This window comes from Wyeomyia smithii, chromosome 3 (genome assembly GCF_029784165.1).
Source record: "Wyeomyia smithii strain HCP4-BCI-WySm-NY-G18 chromosome 3, ASM2978416v1, whole genome shotgun sequence".
Lineage (NCBI taxonomy): Eukaryota > Metazoa > Arthropoda > Insecta > Diptera > Culicidae > Wyeomyia > Wyeomyia smithii.
The window spans coordinates 57,847,984-57,862,378 of record NC_073696.1 but is presented as its reverse complement, the minus strand read 5'-3'; the positions used below and the strand labels follow the sequence as shown (position 1 = coordinate 57,862,378).

Genomic DNA, 14,395 nt, shown 5'->3' with positions numbered 1-14,395 from the left:
CTTTTTCCCGGTTTTAGCGTTTGGAGTGCACTGGTGTTTGCCAGTGTTATTCTTAGAACCAATTTTTGAATGGACCCTATTATGAATATTTCAACGTTAACGTTGGTGAGTCATAATTTAGATAAATTGAAAACATAAAGTAAAAGATAGTAAAGTTTTGTTAGAAATGCGTTTTCTGAGTTTTCTGGGGTTAGTCAAAAATAAAAATCTCATCATTTATTCAATAACAACAGAAAATGTATGTAAAAAAAAACAAACAAAACATTTGATTCGATTATATGCAAGATTCGATCACATAGATTCAAAAAAAATTGGAGAATGCATACAATCGAGTCCGTCCTGTATTAAAATTGGCATAATTCCATGGACTTGCTCTAGTTTGACTGAAGAATTGGAGGTTGGGATTTTTCCAAATTTTTTATTTGTTCGCAGAACAAGTTTATGACTAATTTTTTTCAACTATTTTTCATAAGGGGTATTTGTTCCATTATTATTCACCTCATTAAGCTGCTATTCACGAAGAATTCACGGATTGAACACAAAATTTTCACGAAATCATTGAACATATAAACAAAATACGCTTACATGCTCTTATGGAATCGCCCAGCGTTGGAAATTTTGTAAACTTAGCTAGATTTATCCTGAATTATGTAAAACAAACCATTTTTCACAGCACTTCCATATTCATCTCGAAACTGAAATCACTGCTCAATTATTCATCTCACGACGCCCCCATAATCATCGCACTGTTAATCATGAATGAATCACACCTTCATGAATAAACGTAGCTACAAACCGCCGCAGTGGGTTACCTGGTATCCGCTGTAGTTGTTTCCGTGCAAAATTGTTAACCTAGGTAACCACCACAGTGCTGTGGATTTATGTCAATTATGTCGGAACAAATTAACTTTTCCAGTATGATTTTTTCGTATTAACAGAAACTGATTTGGCAACTTTTGATTATCTCCAACGCATTGCAAACAGATGAAAATACATACAGTTGAAATTTAGGAATTGTAAAAACTTAATCCCATATATTTCTGCTAATTCAAGCTTGTTTTTGAAAATGGTGGTTCACATTTTAAAGATTAAAGTATTCTTAGTGTAGAGAGTGATTTTGTCTAGTGATTAAAGTAAAAAGTCGTTCGCTAATGATTACGAAATTTTTCGGTTGGCTTCTGAACGAGTTCCGTTGTAGCAGTATAGAGCAATGCGCGGATTTGTTTTCTGAGGTAGGTGATTGAAATAAATAAGTTTTCGAAAACAGATGACTATAATATCAAATTTAGAGCTTTTGAGTTTAAAGGATTCTACTTTGTGAGAAATCCAAAGAGAACTAAGAAGAATCCATACCATGGATTAGTAGATTGGCTGGTTAGAAAACATGCGTTTTTTTCCTGTTTTCACAGTTCCCTAATTGATTTAAAATTTTTTTTTCATTATGACATTTTGCTCTTGTACCTGTATGCTAAAAACAAAAATTCCCGAGAGTAAGCACACAATACCTGGTAATTGTTTGTCCATTAGCGTAGATGTTTTGTTTGCGTTCGAAAAAAAAAAAATTCAGATTGTATTTTTTGAGACTTCAAGGGTTAACTCCAAGCTTGAATTTTGCCCAAATTTTGCAAGATAATTTTCTCGAAAATCCTTCAAATTCCGTGTATGTAACTTTTATCGTATTTTCGCATCACTGGCTGACGCACACATAAAGTAGCGCTATATATCAGGTGGAAGCTGCGATTTCTACGCTCAAAATCTTCAAATAGAAAAACCTAACCTCATAACTGTATGGAAAAAAACCACCGTCCAGTTTCACCTTGAATTGATTTACAATAAAGTCGTACGCATACCCTTCTTATCTTTCTTAGTAAAATATAACGCAGAAATTGACACTCTATGAGTATTAAAGGGTGTCCCACAGCAAATCACATCCCAGGAAAAACGCTATAGAAAATTACTCATCGGGTATTTTGTCTTGAAATTTTGGGTAGAAGTAGTTTGGAGTATGTTGATTACGCTGTATTTTTATCGTGAAAAGATGCCATTACCCGAAAAGCAACGTCGCGGATTGATGTTGCACAAGCATCTGGAAAATCGTCAACGATGAGTCGTGTGATTAAACGTTACTACGAAAATCTGAGCATCCAATGGAAGGAAAAATGCAGTCAGAATGGATGTTCTGGATGATCAGGATCATAAGCGTTCCATGCAAACGTTAAAGCCGAATCCCAAAGCTTCGGTCAGGGATGTGGCCAATGAATTGTATCTGATCAAGTCTTTCGTTTCGGAAGCTGAGGACTGCATATGTACCAAGTGCAGAAGGTTCCAAATCGTGACGAACGGCAATATACGGTGGGAAAGTCATTGGCCTGGGAACTATACCCAGATGCTTATGAAGGTAGACTTCCGGCAGCTTTCAAGGCTACTTTTCTTTACTGCTCAGTAGATGTCCTGGAGGAAGTAATCAAAAATAAACTTTCGAAGTTTGTCAAACAATGCTTCTAGTCTTGAAAACGGAGTGCGCCTTTCTTGACTACCGGGACTGTAAATTGAGAGATCTACTTGAAGGAGTGTCTATAGAAGCGTCTGCTTCCTCTGTTGAAGCAACAAGGGCCCTACGATCAGTTGACCGGATCTAGACCCCACGTTAGGTAGTTTGTGTCACAATTCAAACTATGTCCATGAACCCCCGAACACACCGAAACTATGGCCCATCGAAAAATACTAGGCTATTCTAAAGCTTACACAATGGAAGCATCTCAACGAGGTCAAATTTGAAAAACCAAGCAGAAGAAAGCAGCGAACGCACAGTAATGGCACTTAAGTTGAATGAGTCAAATATCATAAGTTACATTTTTTTTGTCTGTAACCGAGGAAAGGATCGATAAACTAAGTAATTTAAGTGCTAATAAGGCATGCTACCGTTTGCTGAATCTTCAACAAGTCACGTGTTTACTCTCGTGATTCGATTATTTTAACAAGTTGTAAAAGACAACGATTGACAAAAAATAGTTTTGTGGGATTTTTTAAATATAATTTTATGAATTTACATTACACACCGTCTTGAATGGATGGAACTAGATGGTTTCATGCAGGCCTATGAAAAGACGCCATTTTTTCATGACCGAAAAATAACAAGCAAAATATTAAAACCACGGTGGGTTCGAAGTTGAAATGGAGCCACAAAAAAGTTACATACAACCCAGTGCAAAAGCACTAAGGCCTGGTTTCATGTAAATAAAATTTGTGTGAATGAACCAACAATCGTATTAAACCCATTAGCATTTGTACCGCCTCGCTATGCTTCACATACGTTTCGCGTATTTTTGTATAGTTCCATCCGCTATTCGAATAGCGCTGAAATGGAGTTACATCTATTTTGTATCTTAACTCAGTGTTTACATGATTGAAAGTAGTATAAAAGTCATCAGGAAACGACTTTGTTTAATTCATATTGATGGACCCCTCGAGAATCAAGAGTTCAAACGGTTCTGAAAAAAAAAATGTACTTTGAGCAATTCAATATCTTTCTATGGATCTATTTCTCTAGGATTTGTCATTAAACTCTCTACAAACAGCACGTCGAATTAAGTGGAATAATAAAGCTTTCATTAGAAGTAGAAAAAATTTGGTCGCAATCTCGCCACCATCGTGGATTTTATCAGAAAAACGTATTTTTGAGCAAGTATGCTAACACTGATTTTGAATTTGACTCCACCATTGGAGAGTTGAGAAAAAATGCTTCAAGACAGATTCAAATAATTAGGCAAGCAACGAGTTGACTTTGGCATTCAGGTCACTTTTCGAGGGTTCCATCATTCATTAACCAAAGTGTTCTGATTTTTTTACTACTTTCAATCACCCATCATCAGTAGGACGGTTTCAGCGAGAATTGCTGGTATGTAAAATTATGAGGAACGGTATGGCAATCGTTCACCGGTACTACAATTATGTTTTCAGACGTAGGCAAAGCTATGTTGTACAATGATGTGTATTAGTAACAAGTAAAATTTGCTATATGCTTGGAACTTGGTAATAAAAATATTACTTAGAACTATTTACTGGAATGTAGTGTTTCTCGATTGGCCGAGCTAAATTTGCACTGTTCATTGATTGCATTACTGATATTAATGTCATCAAAATTTAATTTTCACTTTTAGTCTGTTGCTGGATGTTTAAAACAAAATTTAAATGAAGGGGTCGAGGGTAGTTATTTTTTGATCATGCCAGATATTTAAAACCCACACTCAAGACGTACAGCACGTGAGCTGGAATAATTTATAGTTAATAGTCGAACGATGAATAGTTGCTAACTAATCCCGCATAATCAATCTGGTCCTTTCAACGATCTCGTTTTGGCATACAGAGTAGTTATTGGAATGGAACTTCTGCCTCAGACAGTACGTTTAATTATTCTTCAGTTCGCAACCTAGCTAAGAACCGTAAGCCGGGTTCCCAAAATGGAGCACGCGCTGCGTGCCACAACCGAGCACCAAAGGGCTTTTCTCTGCGGGGCAGTGGACGGGAAATTCAAGGACGACAGCGACGACGACGACGACGCCGACGATGTCGCCGGTGACGATATTTGAAGCGTGAAATTGTGCCTGATTGGGAAGTGCAAATTCAATTATATTTTAAATAGGTTTTGAATCCAGTTTGAGCTTTGTGCTTCGAAGCTCCCGGAAGGTTGTCGCCAGTGCCGACGCAAAAGCAAGAGTTGTCCCAGGAAACGGGTGCATGTGAACCAGTGCGAACCGGGAGACAACCCTCACAGGATAGTCGGATTGGAAATTGAATTTTGCTGAGGTTGGTTACGCGACGCCGGCGCCTGTGTTGAATCGGTAAAACGGAAAGGACTGTTGCTGCAGCAGCAGTGGTCGTGTGGAAGTCAAAAAGCCGAATGCCATTTTGTGGCGAGGTTTAATTTGGATTTTGGTTTTTACCTCGCAACGAATGCTTAGTCACGAGCACGACCTTGTCCCCCCAGGGAGGGAGACACAGCATTAATGCCCCCGTTCAAAACTGTGGCAACAGAAATAACAGGAGGGATTTACCGATTGCGATGAAAGCTCACAGTTGCGTGCGGACTGATAAGGAAACTTCACATCGTAAGTGAAGTTTATTGTGGTGAAAGGATTCCAAGGGTTTTCATCTCTTGGGAGAATTTTAAGATCACTGCAGAAGTTCTTACCGGAACGTCGTTGATTGTCCACGTCAGATTTGTTGCTGGTTTAGAGTGTAGCGATGAACAGTTGGCTCTCAGAATGTCCCCCGGACGGTATCGTGTTTGCACTCCGATAATTGACGGTTTGTCCTCTGGTGGTTCTAGAAAAAAGTATAAAATCAATGATAATATGACATTTTTAAAGAAATTTGTTTAAACGTTCAGTAATTGAATAATGTAGAATAATGTTGTTAGTAATTCAAAGCTTTTTATAATATGAGTTTTCATACATTTAGAATAAGGTTAAACTTATCAGTTTACTCCTAACATCATATGTCATTTGTTTATGAAAACAGTCCTTGTTTTTGGAGGGTCAAGGAACAAAGCTAAATTATAAACTTCAAGTGCAACCGCAAATAATGGATCCAATGTGTTCCTATTTATAAAAGTTTTTTGAACTGAATCATATTGAACATTGAGAGTAACGGATGCTGCCATGACAATTCACAGCTGAAACAACAGTGCAAAGCCCTTTTGAATACTATTTTGCAATTGGTGGTTAACCGCAATGCATGATAAACATTATGATGGTATTCTACGATCTCAAGCATCGGAGCTTTGCGGTTTGTAACAATAGGGATGAGGCGTGAATCAAAAACGGCATTTGGGCAGCCGTAACTCATTTTAAGCTGTTTATCATTATATTGCACAGCTACATTGAATTCTGGACAAAGAGCCGTTTTTGCAACAAAGGAAATTTAGCAACATAAATCAGGCTATTCCACCAGCACTGTTATTTTACAATCAAAAATATTGTTGAGGCAATCATTCAAACTCGCTGGAATTTTTCAACACATTTTAGGTTTTCTCAACTTTGCGCAGGTTTTTAATAGTTTATTTTTTAAAAAGCCGCGAACGTATTACCAATAAACAATTACCCAACAAACAATTGGTCATAATCCGAATCCAAAAACAAGAAAATTTCACCTTTAATATCTCGAACGTAAAATTGTCGTTTTTTTGCCCTTTTGGAATCGGAACGGATAAAATAGGTTTAATATAATAAGCGAAAATTTTACAGACAGTATGTGCCGTAGGGAAAGCGAAAAATAAGCGAACTGGAAATATGATACAGACTTGGAAAAATATACCGCATCCCGACGGGACTTGAACCCACAATCTCCCTGTCTCCGGCATGGTGTTTTGACCAATTAAACTACGGGGGACGGTGGTACTGTTCCACAATTTATATCGTACCACATACCACTGCCGACTTATTCTATTGCTCATTTCAAAATTTATTAAAAATCGCAACTAGGGTTTGCAATATTCCCGAGAATTGATTTCCCAGAAAACGGGAACGAAAAATCTCATTTCCCGGGAATTCCCGGGAACCGGGAATGAAAAAAGAATTCTTTAGCAAAAATGAGTTTTTTAATAAAGTTTATGAATAAAAGGTATCTAAAAATCGTTTACAACTTCAATATCAATTCGCATGAGAAACGAAATAAAAAAAACACAAATTCATTCGAGTTCAGATCAAAAATTCTCTTCTGTAAAACTTTGCTTATGTGCGCTCTTGTTTGATTTCCAAATCACCAATTCCAGCTATTGCTTCATTTAATTCGAAACTGGAGGGTCCAATAATTTCAGTGTGTTGAAAAGCAAGTATCAGGCAGGAGTTGAACGAGGCAAATATTTGCTATATTTGGTACCTAATTTTTTGTGCAAAATATTTCTTCAAGCTTATATATATATATGCTATACTGTTAATGATTTTTTATGTTGTTGTCGCGACCCAAGTTACACTGACTGAGTTTCATTCATTTCTGGTTCATTGATTCACGGGATCCAATTTGTTATCAATTCACTGGTTTAAAAAAAATTATCAAAGAAAAAAATCCAGAGTTATTTGCTCAGTAGTGAACTAACTGGCAAAGAACGTCGTCCGACAAAGCAAATATTTGCCTAATTTTTCGTTTACTGCATAAAACAGCAAATATTTTTGAAACATAATTGAAGCAAAGATTTTGATATTACACAGCAAATAAACATTGACCGTCATTTCAAGCAAATATTTACTTCGTGTAAAGCTTACTTTGAACCACATTGTGACGACGCAAGTTTGCGTTTAGATATTTAGGATATTTAGTTTTTTTTTTTGTACTATTGTATGAGAAACCTAATTAAATCTTGCGAAATTTTATGAGGAACTCGGGAAACCCGGGATCCCGGGAATCAATATTTCTGTTCCCGGGATCCGGGAATTCGGGGAAAACGTAATTCCCGGGAAATCGTTCCCGGGATTGCAAACCCTAATCGCAACTGCCCGCTGCTCAGAAGGTTTAGTGATTGAGTGAGCTGTGATAACTATTATACTGGATTGTCATCGCTTGTGAGCTGGTTGATGAGGAGACCGGCTGCACAAGTACTTTCTTGTGTTTTTCCTCTATATTGATGACAACATTTCAGTTCAACGACGGAAGTGGCCTGACTGGTTGTGGGTATGGAAACTCGTTTGTTCCTCCGTCAGATTCTCCCAGATACGAGGTTCCGAGGGTAAAAAATAAATCCCCATTCTGCTGTATCCAAAAGGAACAACAGGTCTCTTGGTTGTATTTTTCCGGTCCGAGTTAAATACAGTACAAATTTTCAAGGGATTTTTTCAACTGGATTTCAGTCTTGTACATTCCACTTCACGTACTACAGATCGACGGAATGGTCAGTGATTTGGGTCTGAACGTCCAGCAGCTGCGGAGGTGGCCAATTTTTTTCTCTTACGCGTTAGAGCTTTGCGGGTTTCTAAAAAGTTGTAAATATCTTAATTTTATGAAACTTTACAGAATATTCAAAATTTCAAACTCTTCAAGTTTCAGAGAATTCGAAAAAAAAACACAGTTTTGTGAATGTTTTTTTAAAACATTGACTGTCAAAAATTCTTTCTTTTCTTAAATATTTAGAGATGTGTTTTTCCTGTGTTTCTAATATATCAATCAGAGTATAACCATAGGTTTCATGTAAAAAAACAACTGCTTTGTATTCATTCCAGTGCTCTGATACTCTATCCAATCGATATTCAGTCTTCAGTAAAGTTTCTTGGTGTAATAAGAGCTTTAATTTGACGTTCAGTTTATTTCGCGATTTGGCCGCAGAAATGGCGCTTCGACACCATCTTTTTATTTTTACACGTTAGAGCTTTGCCATTTTGGACAAAGTTTTAAGTCATAAAATTTTATGTAACTTCGTGGAAGACACAAAATTTCAGACTCTTCAAATTTTAGGAATATATATATATGAGTTTTTTGCTGAATTTGTCTGGATATCATGTTTTTTGCAACAATTCTGTGATTCGAAACATTAAACTTTGTGAGTGACCCAATAATCTCGATTCAGCATCGATTGGGTAGAGTACAAGAGCACTGGACTGTGTATTCCATGCAATAAATACACAGCAATTGTATTTTTACATGAAACTTAAGTTTATACTCAAATTGAAATATCACAACGACACAGCTTTCAAAATTTGAGAAAATAAAGATTTTTTGACGGAAAATTAAAAAAATAATCATGGTTTGCTACTGCTAACCAATGAGATAATTAATTCACGAAATTGTGTATTTTTTCAAATTCTGTGTCATATTTTTACTTAAGTGTTTAAAAAACTTCCGTCCTCGGAAGAAAATGACGTTATTATTTCATTTCTATCGAGAAAAAATTTGTAAGAAATTAATTCGGGTTAACCCATAAAATTATCACAATGAAACGTAAAATTCAGACAAATTTAAGAAAATTTGTATATCTCTGAAATTAAAAAAGTTTAAAATTTTTTATATTCTGTAAAGGTTCATGAAAATAAGAGTTCTACAACTTTATCGAAGCCCGCATAGCTCTAGTGTCTAAGGGAAAAAACTTGACATCGCAACGCCACTTTCGCAGTTAAATTCCGAACTAATTAAAACATCCAAATTGAAGCCCAAACTATACCAAGAATCTTGAGAGCGCTAATAATTTCGACCATAACAACGGCTATATTCGATGTATTTTATTTCAAAAAACCCATAACTTTTGAACCAGTTGATCGGTTTTCGACCTTTTTGAATCAAATTAAAGGTGATTACTTCTAGTTGTTAGGAAAAATACCAGAAAAATTGATATGCGTGCTTTCTATGTGTTTTATATAAAAAATTATTGAAATTTTTGTCATGTTTTCATGTTTTGTTTGGTGGTTGAATTTACTCAATTTTAAAAAACAACATATTTTTAAAAATTCTTCCATTTATAGAGTCAAGTATGCCCTTCAAAATGAGACCAAGAGATATTTTTTATGTTCGCCCCAAAGAGAATGACAAACAAATGAAAAACGCATGTTTTTTGTTGAAAAACAATAATAACTTTGAGTAGAATTGAGATATTTACAATATCAGCATTTGTTTCTATTTAAAAGCTCTAAAAGTCGTTCAAAGACAGTTTTAAGGTGAAACTTGAAATAAAGAAGTTAGATTGCAAAATGTGTTTTTTCAATATAAATCGGTTGTTTTCAAAGATAGAGAAAAACTTTTTTTACAAAGTTACTTAAAATTATTAGAGCTCTTACATTGTAGAACAAGTTTTTCTTCTAACTACAAAGATAAAAAGGTTAGATACTTGATTGCATCGAAAATTTTGGTCACCCTAATTTTTGATAATTTTTAAATAAGCGCTTTATCATATGTAGCAACTTTGTAGAAGAAAGTTTTTCTCTAAAACATTGCTATAGAACTTCAGAGCTAAATTTCCCCCTAAATTTGGTTTCTGGACCATTGTGCAGTGTGCACTAGATCCTTGTAGCCCGAATTATTCTTAAAATATTTTACATTCAGGTGTAGTGAGCTTAAAAAATAGGATAGCTAAATCTTTCTACCGAACTATAATTTTTTGAAACCTTTTTGGCAGGAATTTTTCCTCTTATTATCCTAGAAAAAAGTGCCATTATTATTTTTGAAGGGAGTATAAGTGAAAGCACAAATTAAGAGGCTTTGTCTTATTGTCATAACGCCTAAAAGAAACGACTTGTTACATGCTATGATGAATGTACGTCAATCGGTTGTGAAAACAGTGAAAAAGGCTGTTGGCTGTTTTTCACAACAAAATAACATATCTCCAGCTGGTAAACCTTTTTCTACAAACGATGTGCTTGCTAATGTAAATTCATTATGTACAGATTTGATTGTTTAAATTTCGTTGTCAAGCTTATTACACTGGACTCTTTTTTTTTCGCGATTGATGCGTCCGCTCAAAAAAGAATTGCGTAAAAAAAGATCGCGTCGTTTTGATAAAGTTATCCACCACTTGTAAATAAAATCGTATAAAATGAAATCAGGTCAAAAAACAACCGCGTAAAAAAAAAAATTCAGTGTATATAGTCGTTTTTGTAAAAGCTGCGTACTGAAAATTTTACTCACTGTTGCTTACGTCAGTCTACGAGATTACGGTAGCTGTGGGTGACGCCTGTAATAAAAATACTGAACAATTGATTACCAATAACAAACTGAATCCGAAAATAATCCATTGGTATCATTTGGCTACAGCTTTGAATGCTTAATGTGTGTGACATGCACACTACAACTTGTTTGAAAGTTTGTTCAATCACTTCTAATACTGAGTGAATTTATGTTGGGTTTCTGGTTACTGTGGAATCGATGGAAACGACAGAGCTAATAAACTTGCAGGACGAAAACCCTTCTCTGGTTTATCCACTTCTTCACTCAGAATAGAGCTGAAAGCTTGAAAGTTTTTGAAGATATAGTGTTGGTGCAGTCGAAGCACTCTTATCTCCGAATTTTCCCAACCTTGACCCCATGCACTCCTCTCTCCTGTTAGCTCTTTAGTTTTCTCTCGTGTCAGGCTTCACACAAAATAATCAACGGCCTTCTGACTTTTTACTTCTGGCCCAAAGTAGGATCAAAGTCGAAATCTCTCAACATTGATTTCGAAAGATTTGACATCACACTATAGTTCCATAGTAGAAATTCCAATTTCACCATACATATTCCGGTTTGTTGTAAATGACTTAAAACAGGCCAACGATATTGCTTGTTCTGAGCTCTTTTTTGGGATTGCCGTGTGTACGCACCAGCGCGAGACGTGGAGATCGACGACGCCGTGACCGATTCGAGTCTGTCTGTCCGGTGCATCTTGGAAAGCGATGTAGGCTGTCTCAATAATCCCGGCTTTTCTAATATAAAGATACTGGACTGCAAACAATTGCGCCATCAGACTTGTTTCGTGTCACATTCGTCTTCCTGTGTGCCTGTATGTACCCCGTCTAATGAACTGAGCCCATTACACGCAATTAGGCCACTCAGTCGCCTACTGCAGCTATAAGGCACGGTGCAGTAAATGTGGCGAAAATTTTGTAGATGATTCCTATAGCGTGAATGCTGAAAAATGTATCTACTGCGGGAAAATCAGCATGAGCTAGGAGGATTCTATCTCGGTTTCACAGTAAAATTGTACAAGTATTTTCTCCGCTATTTATTTGAAGTTCTGATTAACAGAGGGATACAAATTTAATGCATTTTCTTTCGGCGGAACATAGCTTACTTTGCATGTTGATATCAACTTCGATGATTTTTATATTATTCGCCTTGATCGAGGTACCCTTTATGAAGCTCTTCGGTTTTAAAAATATATCCCTTTTGTTTTCAAAAATATACCCCAGTAAGATTAGCGAAAAACGGCCTCCTACTTTGTGATTCGAAAGAAGGTCTTGGACATTTACACGAATAGATCCGAGACGTTTAAGGTATTTCAAAAGGGGACATGGAGGTAAGTGATAAAGGAGTTTCTGGTTTCGTTTATGTTGAAATCCAGCTAACTTGTCCGACAAGCATTTTCTCCGAAGGAAACTTGCGGAATCCCTAATTTATGTTTTGTCCAGAAGCTCGATAAATTTCTCCTATATATCATCGGGTCATTGAAGATTGAAACCATTGATTCAAACTATGCATGGACGGTTACTAATATTCTTTCACCTAATGACAAGCTAATTTTGTGTGACAAAACCGGTTCTAATCCCAGTCTCGAAGGAGACTTTTAATATCAATAGAATCGTAGTGTTCACGAAATTTCCCGAACATTTGTTAGTATTCAAAGCTTATTTAATGATGTATGTAACTTTTTAAACATTGCCATTTGTAAATCATATGCATTTTCGAGTCAGTTTACTTTTCAAACTCTTTATACTAAAAATGAATGCTAGCTCCAATGCAAAAGCATTGATTTTTTCACACCACTGTCAGTTTATTGCACCTACATTGTAACTCAAAACCACCCCGACAGGTATGAATGGATGTACATGAATGTTTATTCACAATAACTTACACCCTCCATTGGAGTGGCGTCCTCGTACTCTTCAAATGGACTACCATTCACAAAGCAATTCATTTGCCGCTGTTTAAAAATGAAATCTGCTGGGAATCAACATAATAGCTAGAATAACATTTTCCATTCAGAGCTGGAGAAAATCCGAAGTGAAGTGAAGCAGTAGCGGCAGGTCAGGAAGTCTCTTTATCGCAAATAATCCCGTGTCAACCTCACCCGGCGGACAAAGCGTCATCATGCTATATCGAGTGTAAAATTAAAAGAGACATCCCATTCAAGATGAGATAAAATGCCTTCGCATTCACAAAACGTTACTTGAAATGCGTTGGTGGAAATTTGGCCAACTTCCAGCATCTTTTCAACCGGTCTTCCGTTGCTTGAATCAGCGTTCATTAAAGGTATCCTCTGGATGTTTTGAGATTCTGATTTCGCAGACAACATTTGCTTCCCCCACCCTCAGTGGTGGGGTGAATCGTGTCATCATCTGCGGAGGCATCTGAAAGTCAAATACGCTAGAGGCAAATTCTCGAGACGGAAACTACGATGCTCTAGTGGGAGATAAAAGAAATTCAAAGAAAAAATTGCCCGTTTGATGTGAACTTCCGTAACAGTCGTATTTCTAGGTTAAGCAAAAAAATAAAATGCACCAGAGTAATAAAACGTCTGCTCAAGACATTCACTTTTCTGCAGCTAGTACCGAGAAGCACAGTTGAACTAAGTACAAGAATGAAACCGTTTGGAGGATCAAGGAGAAAACCGGTACTGCAGTAAGTAGTACAGTTAAGGAAAAAGGACAAAAACTTTACTATCTGTGTCTGGCGCCGACAGAAAGGATCAATCTAGGCAAAGTAGCACAATCCAATAACATTCTATTGGGCGCATCGACAAGTTTCCGCCAAGTCGAGCACTATTTGCTGGTGAATTAAATGTGAATTTAAATCGTTCCGTAATCTGAATTGATTTTTGCTACTTCAATAATATACGGATTTGTTATTGGATTCTGGTTAACTGTTTTGTTAGAAATTTAGTTACGATTTCAGTACTAATGAAAGGTGTGGAAAAATCTATAATAAATATAAAAACCATCTCACCTATTACTTCCATGTCACCGGAAACGATAATGGTGTGAAAGGATGGGGCATCCGCTGACACTTCACAACTGAATTTGCCCGACACATTTGCTGCTTTGATGACGACGTGGCTTTCGTTGGATAGTAAATTCTGGAAAAAAATGTAGAAAAAAACGATAATTGTTTCACGAAAGTTTACGCGATGGTGCTTGACTATGAACACTGGCAAAAAAATGTCAACGACAACAAATAACACCCCGAGCCCATGGCACTCGAGCCAATTCGCATCGATAAAAAAAAAACAAAATTGTTACCTCGAAACAAAATTGAGTTTATCAATGCGCAGCCCAGCTGCCGCTCATAAATCCGAAAAATCAATACCATTTTTGCATCCAATATAGAAAGTGCCCACACTAAAATTTATCGAAAACAATGCGCGAATTTTATTTCCCATTTCTCCCCCGCAGATGTTTTTGCAGCTTCCCCCTCCGCTCTGGATGGAATTTTATAACAATGTTCAGCCGCACTCATTCCGAATGAATTTCCGCGGGTCTCTCTCCGCTTCTAAAACGACCGCCCACGGTATCAGATAAAGAATCGTGAAAGCGCGAAACGTTTTTAGTGCACGGCAAATTCTTCTATGAATTATCTGCTTGTTTACAGAACAGAAGTAAAAGTCGTGAAAATAAATGGCTGTTTGTGTGTACTTTTCGATTGTACGGCACGTGCTGGGAACGCACACCGATGGTTGAGAAAACTGCTGGCCTCTCCTATCCGGGCGATGTTCGAGTGGATCAAT

At 36.7% G+C, this 14,395-nt stretch overlaps 1 protein-coding gene across 16 annotated transcripts in view; it reads right to left on the bottom strand.

The window, feature by feature from the left end:
* Positions 1 to 14,395, bottom strand: part of LOC129731687 (uncharacterized) — a 377,272-nt gene that overhangs the window by 72,633 nt on the left and 290,244 nt on the right. For all 16 annotated transcript variants that reach the window (XM_055691869.1, XM_055691867.1, XM_055691866.1 and 13 more), the window contains 2 exons: positions 13,618 to 13,747; positions 5,192 to 5,325 (listed from right to left, as the gene is read on the bottom strand). In XM_055691869.1, the coding sequence (XP_055547844.1) occupies positions 5,192 to 5,325; positions 13,618 to 13,747 (264 nt within the window). The remainder of the gene's footprint in view (positions 1 to 5,191; positions 5,326 to 13,617; positions 13,748 to 14,395) is intronic.